This window comes from Callorhinchus milii, unplaced genomic scaffold (assembly GCF_018977255.1).
Source record: "Callorhinchus milii isolate IMCB2004 unplaced genomic scaffold, IMCB_Cmil_1.0 Scaffold4, whole genome shotgun sequence".
Lineage (NCBI taxonomy): Eukaryota > Metazoa > Chordata > Chondrichthyes > Chimaeriformes > Callorhinchidae > Callorhinchus > Callorhinchus milii.
In genome coordinates this window covers 63595970-63610572 of record NW_024704745.1, presented here as the reverse complement: position 1 = coordinate 63610572, position 14603 = coordinate 63595970, and the positions used below count along the sequence as shown (strand labels likewise).

At 40.8% G+C, this 14603-nt stretch overlaps 2 protein-coding genes across 3 annotated transcripts in view; both read left to right on the top strand.

Moving 5' to 3' along the window:
• LOC103185776 (regulator of nonsense transcripts 3A) overlaps window positions 1-1827 on the top strand; it is a 31300-nt gene extending 29473 nt beyond the window's left edge. For both annotated transcript variants that reach the window (XM_042334173.1, XM_042334175.1), the window contains exon 10: window positions 544-1827. In XM_042334173.1, the coding sequence (XP_042190107.1) occupies window positions 544-711 (168 nt within the window). In that variant the 3' untranslated portion in view covers window positions 712-1827. The remainder of the gene's footprint in view (window positions 1-543) is intronic.
• A 7237-nt stretch (window positions 1828-9064) lies between these two features.
• LOC103185763 (chromosome alignment-maintaining phosphoprotein 1-like) lies at window positions 9065-13924 on the top strand. Its single transcript, XM_007904426.2, has 2 exons — window positions 9065-9324; window positions 10129-13924. The coding sequence occupies exon 2, from the start codon at window positions 10458-10460 to the stop codon at window positions 12366-12368; it is 1911 nt and encodes a 636-aa protein (XP_007902617.2). The 5' UTR covers window positions 9065-9324; window positions 10129-10457; the 3' UTR covers window positions 12369-13924.
• The last annotated feature ends 679 nt before the right edge of the window (window positions 13925-14603 follow it).

Genomic DNA, 14603 nt, shown 5'->3' with positions numbered 1-14603 from the left:
ATTTAAATTGAAACCATAGTTTGCTGTTGGCTGAATCTTTTCCCAAAAATACTAAACTACATCAATAGATATCTGTAATAGCACAGATAAAATTCCTGGCAGAAAATGCTGAAATTCTGAAATAGAATTGGAAAATTTGGAAATGTGAAAAAGATAAATCAGCATCTGATAGAGAAATAGTGTGTAGATCAAGTTTCGGTATGACCCATCAACTTCATCAAAACCGTTATTTCAGACCAATTATTTGAGTTTTGATGAAGGATCATACTAAAATGATGGATCGTTCTATTCAGATGTTGATTAGCCTGCTGTTCATTTGGTCTGCTTTTGTTTTAGTTCTACTGGTAATTTGATTTCTTCATAGTAGCATAGCTTGCATGAAAAACAGTCTGGCAATTCTCATGTACCCATCCTTTTACATTGTGGTGATAAAAAAATGTAACACTTGTACAGTATTTATGTGTGCATAAAAACGTGTGCATCTCAAGACAGCTACATGGGTGATGCACAGTAGTACCACTTTTTCTGGTTTTGGTTGTGCAGGACCGTCCAGCTATGCAGTTGTACCAACCTGGAGCACGTTGTCGCACACGCCTAGGATCTGGTGGAAAGATGTATGACTGCTGTAGCAAACCTTCTGAAGACAGCACAGAGAGAAAATATGAAGATGACAGTTCTGTTGGAGCAGGTTCTGAGAAGAGTGAAGAATGAAAGTGTGATAAGTTGAATGAGTCATACGTTGAGCAGAACATTTTTGTTAACTATTCCAATTACAGATTTGAGAGCAAAACGTCACAATGCACATGGTGTGCCTCCAAGATCGTGATGGCTTATAATGTAATGGGTTGTCTATTATGTTGAAGTACTGGTTGTTGTCGTCTTTTGTTAACAACATTGCAAATTACATTTAAAATATTAAGTAGTAAATTCATGATATCATTAATTTAACATTCTGAATTTGGTGGTGAAAATAATAAACAGAACTGTTGATTATTGCACAGGATAGTTAAGATAACAGTCTTTGCATTTGACATAGCGCCTTTCACATTGGGAAGGGAAGACATCTCAAAAGTGCTTCACAGGATTTTAATGTAGAGCATAGTAACCGTGTATTTTGTTACATTAGGAAATTGCTGGAATGCAGTCATTTAAAGACTGTGTACCATAGGGGAATTTAGCATTTACTCCAGTTTTTGTGTAGTTGTACCTAATTTGGAATGCCCCTAGTTACTGTGTCAATGTATCTTGATGCAAATTCCTGACAACCAGCTTTAGCAAACCCGACAACCAGTTTTTCAATCCATGAAAATGCATCCATGATTTGATTTGAGTCCATCAAAAATTTTGTGGCAAAAGATTTTGTTAGATTTGAGCAAGTTGATGAAATCACTTTCTTGATCCTTTACTAGTGCAAACATGGTTAGATAAACACATATTAAAAAATTAAAGCACAAGCTCTAACAATTGTATATGTTATTTCACAGTATACCTTGTGGCATGATTTTAATGCAATCGGTAAAACAAAAGGCAGTGTTGATTTTTAAGCTGCAGTTGGATAATGTGCTGGATAATTTTACCTTTAGGTCTATAGAATTGTTCTTGTCTTTAGTGTATCTTGGTTGCTTCTTTGAACTTGAATCTACAATCCATTTAACCTAATTTGGCATGATAGAGTTCAAATTGTTATAAAATCATAATTTTCTTTTTCTGAATAGTATAATTTTGCTTTTACTATCAAGCCATCTTCTGCTCTGGTATTCTTCCATTGTTTTGTGATCAAAAATACATTAATAAAACAGTGTACAAGTCTTCATTTAACTCAGACCCTGGATCACACTTTGCTTGTTGTTTGATATTTGTGATTGAACACGAATGTTTGCATGAATGTTTTATGGTGTAAATATGTGATATGTAAATCTGATCTGTTAAAGACAGTTAACTTTAATTAGAGTTGAATCTTTAAGTATATTCAGTATAAATATAAAATATTTAAGTGTTATTGGCAGTCTGTCTCATGAAATAATTTTATTGGTTAAATGTGAATATATGTTAAATAAAACTGTTTTGGAGAGGTTATCAAATGTTTACAATTGATTTCAGAAATTAACTTACTTGAATGGATGAATCAATATGTGCTGAGAGTTGAGAAGACCAGGAATCTTTCACCTTCCCCTCCTCCAAACTACATACATTAAGTGCTAGGAGAGTCCAGTTAAAGCTTCGGTCCAGTTAGGACCACCCTCCACCCGATTGGGCTTTGGCTTGCTGGACTAATAATAATAAACCTGTAATTGATATATCGCTTTTCACGTCTTCTAGACATCTCAAAGCGCTTCACAGAATGTGGAGTTCTGTAGCTCAGTGGTTAGAGCACTCGCTTTGCAAGCGAGAGACCTGAGTTCAATTCCAGGCAGAGGGCGAAACCTTGGGCAAGTTTCCTTACTCCACACAGAGCCTAATAATAATCCCTCCAAAACCAAAACCAATAATAAATTGGTCATTTTCAATCTACGACGGTTTGTGGGACATTGCTGTGCGCAATTGGCTGCCGCGTTCGCCCACAAATATACAGTCAATTCACTTTACAGTGTGTTCTGTGAAGCGCTTTGGGACGTCCTCCCGACGTGAAAAGCGCTATATCAAATGCAAGGATTATTATTATTATAATATACTGTAAAGTGAATTGACTATTTTTGTGGGTGAAACCTGGCAGCCAATTGTACACAACAGTCTCCCAAACAGTCGTGGATTGAAGTGACTGATTTATTGTTTTTTTTCTTAAGGGATTATTATCAGGCATATGGAATAAGGAAACTTATCCAAGATTTCGCCCTGCTGGGTATCGAACCAAGGTCTCTCGAGTGCTCTAACCACTGAGCTACAGGATTCCACAATGGGAGTTGAGTGGGAAGAGTTCCTGATCCTAGTAACTGCTGATGAGCGAGCCTGGCTCTGCTGTCAGTAGAGGTCCCCTGGAATACTGTGGACCCACCTAGCTCATGAACTGGACTACTGAGACCGCCACAGGGAGATCTTGGTATTTTTGATTATCAAGAATATTATCCATAGTTCTTGAATTTTGTATAAACTCAATAGGTTATTATTGATAGGAATTTGTGTGAAGATTCTGTGCGAGATGTAGTGAGCTTCTTATTAAGTGCAACACCAAAGCTCCTGTTGCAGAGGGAGGTGACTGTCAGATGACAGGTTGGAGAAAACATACCAAAATGCTTTTAAGCATATACTAGCATTCAACAACAAGATTACATTTGTATAGTGCCTTTCACGTCGAGAGGACGTCCCAAGGCGCCGGACAGTGTACAGCATTTCAGACCCGAACTGGGGTCAGGGGGAGAGGAATCAGGGCCAACATTCTGTGTAATAGAAGCGGGTCAGACTCTCACCCGCAAATTCTCCCCTCTCCGCCCACCCCCCAAAAAATTGTGTATTTCAGTGATTTAATTCCTGTATAGTTACTAAACTGAAACCAAATAGTGAAGTACTTGGCTGACCCCAGGGTAAAAAATGAGTTCAAATTGCTAGGGGATTTGGTGGATCACTTTCCGGGATAATAATCTCTTAAAAAAATAATTTGGTCACTCAATCCACGACTGTTTGTGGGACATTGCTATGTGCAATTGGCTGCTGTGCTTCGCCCACAAAATATAGTCGCTCCACTTGACTGTATATCCCGTGAAGAACTTTGAGACGTTTCAACGATGTGATAAGGCACTAAAATGCAAGGACTATTATTATTATGAACAGGTGCAATCACGGTGTAGCAAACTTACCATTCACATCAATGTTATTGAAAGTTCAATTCAAACTGAATAAAAGGGTCAATACCAAATTGCAAAGTCTTGTAGTTAACTGAACCAAAGACCCTTTCTTTGTCCTGGCAGCTTGTTAGAGTTACAAAGTACATGAACGTAGACCATTATATGGTTTATAAAAAGACTTGTGAGTTTTACTGAATATGATAAAGACTTATGTGAATTTTACTTATTGTACATTACTTAAATAAATAAACTAACAATCATGGGGGCTTGGGCTACTCTGTCATACTGATTGTGTTGATGTAGGTCCTCCTGCCCACAGCACCCCTTGTGTCCCTGGAGGACTCATGCCTACAGTCACCCCAGATATAGTCGGAGCTCTTTTCCCTTGGAGTAACAATATATGAAGAGTGTATATGTCCATACCCCTCCTTTTAGTTGTAACATGTGGTTCCCATTGAATTACAAAAAATAGTACAGCAAATTAATCTACATAAGCTGTAATAATATAAAGTTGTTGTCTTTCGATTTCCATCTCTGACAAAGGTATCTCTTAACCAATTTTTCATGTTTCTTAACTCCTTGGGGGAAGACTAGCAAGGTCTACTTGGAGCTGAATTGTCTCCAAGGTGACGTGATTGGTAATGCAATATCAGAACCAAATCAATCCTCTAGGTCATCCAGTTCATAAGCCACACAGGTTTGCAGTCATTGGCAGCACTGTTGATGACAGCCTGGCTCATCGGCTAGACTTACCTGCCATGATCTGCCTACAAAATACACAGTCACTACACTTTGCAGTAAATCCTGTGAAGCACATTAAGATGTTCTCCTAATGTGAAAAGTGTTATATCAATATAAAGATTACTCTTATGAATTATCTGAGGAGAGGACCCTATTGGCCATGGTCTATTTCTTTTTACTACTTTTTGGTTTTATTTTTACTGCAAGAACCCACAATGCTAATCACTCACCAACAAGAATACAACACAATAATAATTATTACAATAATAATTATTATTATAACACAGAAAAAGATTTATTTACTGTATATTGCAACTTTCACATCAAGAGGATGTCCCAAGGTGCTGGACAGGGTTTGCACCTGAGCTGAGGGTGAGGTCAGGAGTGGGGGTGAAGGGGTGTGGGGTGAGGAGAAAGGATAGTCAAAAGTGCAGTCAAAGAGGAAGGTCTTGAGGCGGACCTGGAAGGAAGTGAGGGAATAAGCAAATCAAAGGGACTCAAAGATCCAGAGAATGGGGACAGATAAGATGAATATCTGACCAACTATGGACTATGGCGGGGGACGGGAAGCAGGCGGTTGCCTGCTGAACGTTAGCTGTGTTGGTAGGGTTTGGGACATCTGTCCAATGTGAACGATGCTATACAAATGTAATTTATTATTGTTGGTATGAGGGGGTTGCAAAGGTTGGGTGGGATGAGATTAGGGAGAGATTTAAAGGTTAGGATGAGGATCTTGAATTCGTCCTGCTGGAGGCCGGGGGGAGGGGCAGTGGAGCTGGTCAAGGATGGGAGTGAAAGGAAAGGGTGGGTAGTGGATAGGATGGATAACTTGATAGTTACTATTTCAGAGTTTAGCCATGACTTGTCAGCCTCAACTGAAATTGTCAATAGTTCTTTTACTAGACTGAACTTTGCAAATCTCAACCTGTTCCCCTAAATAACCGTCAACAACAAATGAATCTAATGGACTGTTGGCCAGGACAAACAACCTTATCTAGACTGTTATAAAATTCCTTTACACTGGCCTTATTTGTTTCTGTCAGAGATGAAAAATTAGTATTTTTAACGTATACATTTTATAATGTGCGCTAACTTATTTTTTGATAAGCTTAATATAAACACAATAAACATTTTTTTACAGGACATTTAATAATGTTTCAGGGTGAATGCCAACACCTATAATCTGCATATAGTATTCTGCCCATAATAATATGAAAAATATAGTAATAATAATCCTGTGGCAGTCAGTTTGCTCACAGCAATGTCCCACAAACAGCCACGGAGTGAGTGACCAATTTTATTTGGAGGATTTGTTGGCCAGGACACCGGGAGAGAGAAACTCCCTTCTCTTTTTGAATAATGTCCACCTGAACAGGCATCCAGGTTGTTGGTTTAAAGTCTCATTTGAAGGAAGGCACCTCCGACAATGCAACACATCCCCAGCACAGGCTTGAAGCATCATGCTACAACAACAACTTGGATTTATATAGTGCCCTCCACGCCAGACGGTGTCTCAGAGCGCTTCACAATAACGGATCCTGGGGCCGAGCCAGGGAGAGGGGGAAGAAGATGACCAAAGGCCCGATCGAAAAGAAAGGTCTTTAGCCGAGACCAAGTGACTCCAATTCTCGACATACGGCCCGAACCCACAATCCTCCGACTCAGAGGTGAGAGTGCCACCACTGGTCCAGGTTGTCACACAATGCCATTCAAATTATGAGTCAGCCCTCAGAGAAAGCAGCGATAACCGGGAAAAGAAGCAAACAAAAGGTCATTATTTTTCAAATACAATGTCAGGTATGTAACAACAACTTACATTTATGTTGTGCCTTTCATGCAGGGTAGCGTGTATATGTACATGTAGCGCACAATTAGATTTTGCTTAATTTATATTGATTACATTGGCACTGCAGGAATAAATATCTGTGCCATCGACCAGAGAGGGCAAATATTTCTCAAGTTGTGACCAGTAGGTAATGTTAGAAATTGGAAATCTCAACATTCATCAGTTTCATTCAAAACATTCCAAAGGTCAGGCAGCCCCCTAGTTGCAGAGTGCATTTGAATATGTGAGTAAGGGGAGAAAGAAAAATGGAAAGGGTTGAAAGAAGAAAAATCAGTAGACGGTCACTGAAGGTAAACATAGGGATTTACAGAAGAGATCTAGTATGAGCAATGAAACCATGACAATTTGTGAAACCCACCCCCCCAGGAAGATCTTTGATTTCAGTCTGATTCCTGAAATGACAAGTGGGCATTAAGCATGGAGACTCGACATGTGAATTTATGGGACAGTAGCAGTCCTGTAACATCCATAATGCAAACCAGAAGGAAGTTGATGCCATTAGCCATTGGTATCATTACACCTTCTTGCTGGCAAAATGCTCCAAAACAACTAGAAAAATGCACCAAACTCCACAAGCCCATCACCCAGCCTTACCTCAAATCACCAAGCTGCAACACACGTGCAAGACCTGTAGAGGGTGTTATAAAGGGACGTGTTGGAAGTTGGGGGTAATTTAGCTTCCCCATGTATCCCCAACCAGAGATAAACCAAACTCAACACAGATTCAAACTAGTGAACTCCATTTCTTGTTGCGATTAGGTGGGATGTTAAGCCTATTAGGCATTCACCACACTAACATGAAACATCTTATTACAGAGCAAGAAATAATACGGCCAATTATCAACTTCCAAGAACAATGATATTTTGTGTTTGGGCTCTAAGGTTCTTTCTGTGGTGATTTGGTCCGGTGTAAGAACTGGAATATGACCTGCAGTTTCCTTGTGGTTAGCTGAACCTAAAACTCTTCTTTTGTCCTGTTTGCTTGTGAGGGTTACAAAGAGGTCAGTTTGACAAAACATACGTGAGGTAAGAGAAATCAAATTAGAAAAAAAGCCTTATAACAATGAATCAAACTGAAGACAGTCATACCAAAGCAATAGTTGTCACCTGTCGTAACACAGTAGGTTACAGATCAATTTAATATGATAGATCAGCCTCCTTGTTTTAATATTATGACCAACAATCCCTCAAATAAAAGAAATAAGTCATTTACTTCTTGGCTGTGTAGGACATTTTTTTCCAGTAGATTCCAATCACAAATAAAGAGATAAATTCATTTTCCCACAATATTACCATACACTTCCAAACCAAGGCAAACAGATAACTCTTCAGCATGGCAATGGGTGTGTTCATGTCAGACACTTGGGTGACCTTTCTAACAGGAGCACATTTTCAGGTATTTTTGAAGCAGCAGTCTCTTCCTGGAATTTCAAATAGCAGTCACAAACCACTCGAGATTCTGTGTTTTTCTTATCTGAGGTCAGCAATTTGATTATTAGTAAAAGAACAAGGGATTGCACTATATAGCTGGCACCAGCATATGCTCAACTGCACTGCAATAACAGCATTGTTGAGGTCCCATCCTTCAGTTGTTATGTTAATTCGAGGTCCCATCTGCCTGTTCAGATGTCAATGTTAAAGATCCCACCGCAACAACAACTTATATTTATAGGGCACCCTTCGTGACTCAAAAACAGAAGTTCCTCCTGGGGTCCCGGCCAACAATAATAATAATAATAATCCTTGCATTTGATATAGCGCTTTTCACGTCGGAAGGACGTCCCAAAGCGCTTCACAGAACACACTGTAAAGTGAATTGACTGTAAATTTGTGGGCGAACGCGGCAGCCAATTGTGCACAGCAATGTCCCACAAACAGTCGTAGATTGAAAATGCCAATTTTATTATTGTTTTTGGTTTTGGAGGGATTATTATTAGGCTCTGTGTGGAGTAAGGAAACTTGCCCAAGGTTTCGCCCTGCCTGGAATTCCCTGGTTAAAACAAAATGTGAAATACCGCAGATGCTGGGAAACCTGAAACAAAAAGAGAAGTCGCCGGGAGCACTCGCTCAGCAGGTCAGGCAGCAACTTTGGGAGAAAGAAACGGGAGCCAACGTGTCGGGTCCGCGACCCTCCGTCGGACCTTTGCCCGGGTTAAAACTGGTCATTCGCTTCAGGGCTGCTTTGCGGGACATTGCGGGGCCTGCAAATACAGTCACTACGCTGGATTGCAGAATTCTGCGAAGAGCTTTTGGGACTTGCCAACAACCAGAATTATGTATCTACCATTCCCTTGTATCTCATAGGTGGACGCCTGGCCCTGGGGAGAAAGAAACTATTATCTCTCTCTCTCTCTCTCTTTCCCCCTCCCCATCTTCCTCTTCTACTTTTTTCCTGTTCATTCTCTCCTTCCACCATCCAGGAGAGAGGATGGGTGGGCGGGTGGGGTCTTTGCTACCTTTTGCTCCTTCTTCGCAGAGGAACTTTTTCCTCCCCCACCCCACCCACTGATGTAAAACACGGTACATTTTATATCTCATTGCACTATAACCCCCCACCCCACCCCCCCCCCCGCCCGCCTCAACGGCTGCTTGAGCCAATCACGCAGCGGGGACGACGGTATTTCATTGGCGGCTTTACATTAACATCACCAATCAGGACCGCGCTCGCCGCCCGCTGCTGCCCCGCTCCTGTCTGTGCGGTGTGAGGGGGATACGGGGCCAGGCCGCGGCCTTCACCTGTGCGCGCGTGCGGTTTGTTTTGTACTGAAGCGCCTCCCGGATGTGTGGCGGAGACACGGCGGCTCTTTCTCTCCCCACATACACACACACACACATACCCCCCCCACCCTCCCCCCCGAGGCGCTGTGGTTCAATCCAACCTCAACCGACCCCCTACAATCCCTCACTCTCGGCCTGGCCTTATTTATTGTCGGCCGTTGATTCCACTGGTGCGGCTCGGTGAGTAGAGGAGGAGGAGGAAGAAGTGGGGGGGTTGTTAGAGAGAGTGTGTGTGTGTGGGGGGTTGGTGGCGGCGCTGCTGCCGCCGCGCGGGCGGGGGGTTGGGGGGGGTGTGGGGGGCGAAGAGGGAGCGCTCGCTGTGCAGGTGCCGCCCGAGGGCAGCGCGCGGCCTCCGCCGCTGCATCCGGGCCTCTGGCTCGCGCCGACCGTTAGCTTTGAAATGTGGTGGAAGGGCGGAGCGCGAGCGCGAGGCGGGTAACGGGGGAGCGGGCGGGCGGGGGAGGGAGGGAGAGAGACTCCCCCAGAACATCCCCTCCCACCCCCGCGGAGAAGCATTTCCAAACTACACGCCTCCCTCGGAAAGGGTCCTACGGGGGGGGGGAACGATGACGACAACATACCTCTCTCACCCCCCCCCCCCCCCCCCTCACCCCTCACCCTGGGGAGAAACTCCTCAACAACCCCCCCCCCCCCCAAACCCACCTCAGCGCAGGGTAAGAAACTTCTCACCAACAACTTGTCTGCCCCACCAACAGCCTGAGGGCGAGAAACTCCCCTGTCACCACCACCACCCCCAGCACCGTCCCAGGGGAGCGCAAGAGAAAGCCCGAAGGGAGAGAGAGAGAGAGATAGAGAGGAATCTGGAAGGCGGGAAGAGATCCTCCTGTGGGAAGGGAGAGATTTGGGAAATATTCTTGGTCTTGCAATTCGATTTTTTTTTAAAAAAAAGAGATTTTTCCTCATAAAAATGCTGACGATTGCCGACAACGCTGCTTTACTATTCCTAATGTGCCCTCTCTATAGGTGAGGCGGCGTGTGAATCGCAGTCAGAACTTTCTCTCGCAGTTTAATAAATAGATGCTGTGGACCTGGCAGTACTGTTTGTTAAGTGGTGACACCTTTTAGCTTTGACCATGGAAGATGCCGCATTTGACTTTTCAGCGTAGCTCGTGGTCTTGAGAGTTGAACACATCGCAGGCTCAAAGCCATTCCGGGAGATAGTACCTTTAGAGGATCCTGTGCACCTGTGAATAGGGAAGGTTCGGGGAGAACTGGAAGTACGTACGGAGACGACAACCATTTGCTGCAAAACATTTGAGGATTGGAAAGTTATGAATTGACCTGTAGCAGAGATGCAAGCAAAGGAATTTACAAGCCAGCAAGAAGAAAATTCTGCTGAGTTCCACGCAATCCAGAAACTGGAAAACAATACTGAGATTTGTAACGCCTCTGGAGATTTAGTTTGTGTAAATTGTGATTTTAAGAGTCCCGACCAGGAACTCTTTCAAACGCACCTCGCTTCCAGTACCTCAGAACATGCTAATTTAAGAGAGATAATGATTTACCAGAAAAGTGCAAAATTGTTTCACTGTCAACAGTGTTTCTTCACAAGCAGATTGTACAGGAATGTTTATCATCACGTTGTAGAACAACATATAAATTTGATCAAGAAGGGAAATGAAGAGGCTTCTCAAACAACTGAATCCCATGCCAGAATAGCCCGTGGGAGAAAAAAAAGAACTTCAAAGAAAGAATTAGAAGTACACAAAATGATTGAGGGGAAAAAATCCAAGAAAGGTGGAAGAAAGAGTCTTAAACAACCAAGGGAAGCAAACACAAGTGATCTGCAGCCTAGTAAGAAGAAACCTAGAAAACAGAAGCATATGATCAAGAAGGATTACAGTTCAGAAGATTCCAAAAGCAGAAGTACTGATTTTAACTGTGAAACATGTGGTTTTCAATTCTCTAGTGTTAATGAACTAAATGGGCATTGCTGTAAGAAGAAAATCAAGAAGAAAGTCAATGCTCAGCATTTTGAGTTTGAGTATTGTGATTATAGTGGTCGTTACCCAATTGAATCTGGATCAGGTAGTAAATCTACAGTTTCAGGTAAACCTGAGGAGCCTGCTGAAGAAAATATAAAAAAGGAAGACGAGCCTTCTGAAGAAAAGAAAAAAGAGAAAAGTTTAGCAGAAAATGTGAAGTATGTTCGAGGAACCTTTTTCTGCAATTCCTGCAACTTTCGTTGTAAAAGTAAAGGTAGTGCTCTGTATCATGTTGTTGTAAAACACAACAAGCCTTATCCTTACCAGTGTAGTGTATGTGGGAAATATTTTGTTATTGACCAGGTACTTAAGAGACACATGTCTGTGCACACCGGAGAACCTTATTACAAATGTTCCTATTGTGATTTTGAATCTGATTATGCGAGAGCTTATAAGAATCATGAAAAGCAGTGTAATCCAGAGCTGAGAAAAAATGCTTCCTCTGAAAATACAGGTACTAACAAGCAACTGAATGCAGAGGTAAAGTTGACCAATTCAGTACCTTCCTTTGTGCCATCTCACAGTTCACACAAGCAAGTAGAACAAATGGATGGAAATTCTGTTGCAAAAATTGAATCATCAAAAGCTATTATGTTGACAGAATCATCAAAAAATGATTCAGAACTGAAATCTGGTAAGATGGGTAAGATGGAGACTTCAAAGCTACGACTTTTGGTAACTGCAAAGTGTGGGGCAGGCCATCAAGAAGACTCATCATCCTCAAAAGATAACATTTTAACTTGTGATAAAAGTGGAAAGAAGTCTGATCAGCAAAGTGCATACAATAAACACAAACCCATTCTTGCCCGACAGAAACATCTGTCCTGTGGGTACTGTGAGCTGAGCTTTGGAGATGTAACCGCACTGAGTGATCACGTCAGTGCACTTCATGCAGAGAGGAAAACATTCGGTTGCGATCGCTGTAGTGCCAAGTTTGACAGACAAGGTGATCTGCAGCATCACATAAAAGTTCATAAACAAAATAATTCAAAGTCTAACCAATCTGGTGATATTGATGACCGAAAACTTTACAAATGCCAATACTGTCCTTACAGCTCCTACCTATTTGCAAACTACAAAAGACATGTCAGGACAATTCACACAGAGGATTTCCTCATCTTCTGCCCATTTTGTAAGGGTGGATTTAATCTTCCAAGTGAGTTGAAGAAACACAAATGTCAGCAGATTCAAGATGAAAATATACAATCAAACCAGTAAGGGATAGATATTTAAAGTGGAGAAGTGTTCTAATCCCTTGAACTGATATCCCTAATCAACCTACACCTTGATGTCCATGAAACTTGTCAAAGTAACAAATAGTGTGGACCTGTCAATTTAGACTATCAGCTGTTAAGATCTCTGAAATTTTCACAAGGCTCTAAAATACACAAACATTGGATAGAGCTAATTCTGTGCTCTTACATTTTATTTACAAACTAATGTGTTGTGAAATTTGAATTTAAAACTTTTGGATTTCTGGATTCAAGATTGCATTGTGTTTAATGATTGCATCGGTTCATTTGTGTTAAATTGGCATTGCTTTATTAAGGAATGATGTGGCTCTTGGGCTTTTCTAACGGATACTAGCCAAATGTAATTGTATACTTAAGTTTTTCTCTTTTGAAGCAAGTCTTGGGCATTCCATAGATTTTCTCAATTTTAAACAGACAATTTTCAATGAAACTTAGTGGCTTGCCCATAATAAAGGTCCATGTGAGTGTAATTAGCATAAAGTGCTTTGCTATGTAGTTTTAATCATCCAAATGTGAAGATGTTTGTTTATCTAGATAGAAATTGTAAAACAAATTAATCCTGTGTTTTCATAAAAGTAGTTCACATTTTGTTTATAGTTACCCAAATGTTACCTTCTGTTTGTATGTGAATACAAAATTCCAGACACTACCACATACAGTAAATTGAATATAGTGAAGAAATATTGTTTGGTGTTTTTGAGATTCTAACTTCAAAGAAAAGTTGAAAAGAAAGAATACATCTTGACTTCCATTTTTATATAGTCTCTGTGTGAGAGAGAAGATGGGTTGAATGAAGAGTTTGCTAGGTACCGGGAGGGAAAAAAAACAAGATGAGTTCAGTCACTAAAGAAGAAAAATGACCCTAGGGCATCACGTTCTTAAGCTGAAATTGTTATCTTTAGGAAAAAAAAGATTGGGAAGAAGCTATGATCCAGATTAAGAATGAAGGAATGCATGTGTGTATATAAATATACAATATTGAAGAAACACAAATGTCAGAAGATTCTGTATTTGACTTAGATGAAGGAAACCCAACCAAACAAATTTATAACAACCTAAACCAGGAAAAAAATTACCAGAATGGTGATGATGTGGAACCAATAACTTAACAAGTAAAATCTTTTGCCTTTGATATAGTAACCTGTGCTTTACAGTGTCACGGTACACTTATCTCTTTTTTTTATTGTGTGAATTACTTGTTCCTTTCAGGTGCACACTGAAAGTCATGATCCTTCACTTCTCATTTTTGTCTTAAGATTTGAGCCCAGTCAGAGCGATCTCAAGGACTACCCACAACACTTTATTTCTCTGAAACTATTCTCATTTATTCAAACATGTAATAGTAAACAACAATTTTCCTGAATGTAGCACAGCGACACAAAAAAACTCTAGCACTTAGGTAATACTTTAACTATTCTGAGTTTAAACAGACTTTAATATAAGATGCAATCTTATAATTTAAGAACCTACTGAGCCTCAATAAACAAAGACATCTTGGGAAACGCAGAAGAGATAATTTGACAAATTTTACCTTTTCAGGGAAGGTTTTTGAATCTGAGTGGTGTTAGATCCATCTCTGACCCTTACTCACTTCTTCAAATTTAGCTATACTGCCATCTCTTATACCCAATTTAGTCCATGTGACTCTTGCAACCAAAACGTGGAATTTAAAGGTTATTTTGTCCAATCATATTAAAAGTTTGATTAGCCAATCATATTCCCAATCTGGTTCATCCAATCATCTTCTCACACTTCTGGTACCAAGCGTGAAAAGTTCATCATGACACTTAATTTTCCCTTTGACACCTTGAAGACGTAAAATCCTCTTATCCTATAGTATCCCAGACATTGAGGCACCAACCTGGTGCATGCATCAAGACTCTTTTATGCCTGTTGAACACACTACCCATTTGCCCAATACTGGTGTAATGATAAGGCCCAATAATTCCTCAAAATAACAAGCTCCAAGAAGAGTATCCCTTAATCTACAGCATCTGAAACCCATCATTGTGAACTCTTGATTCACTCATGATCAGTAGTATTTCTTCATTTTAATTCTTTGCAACTGCCTGTATCAGTCAATAGTTCCCAACACATACTTTTAGCCGAAATCTCCCCAAGTGCCCCTAACCTCTCCTTTATCCCTACTTTTGCTAATATTGATATTAATATTTTGTAATACCTCTCTGTTTTTGCCATA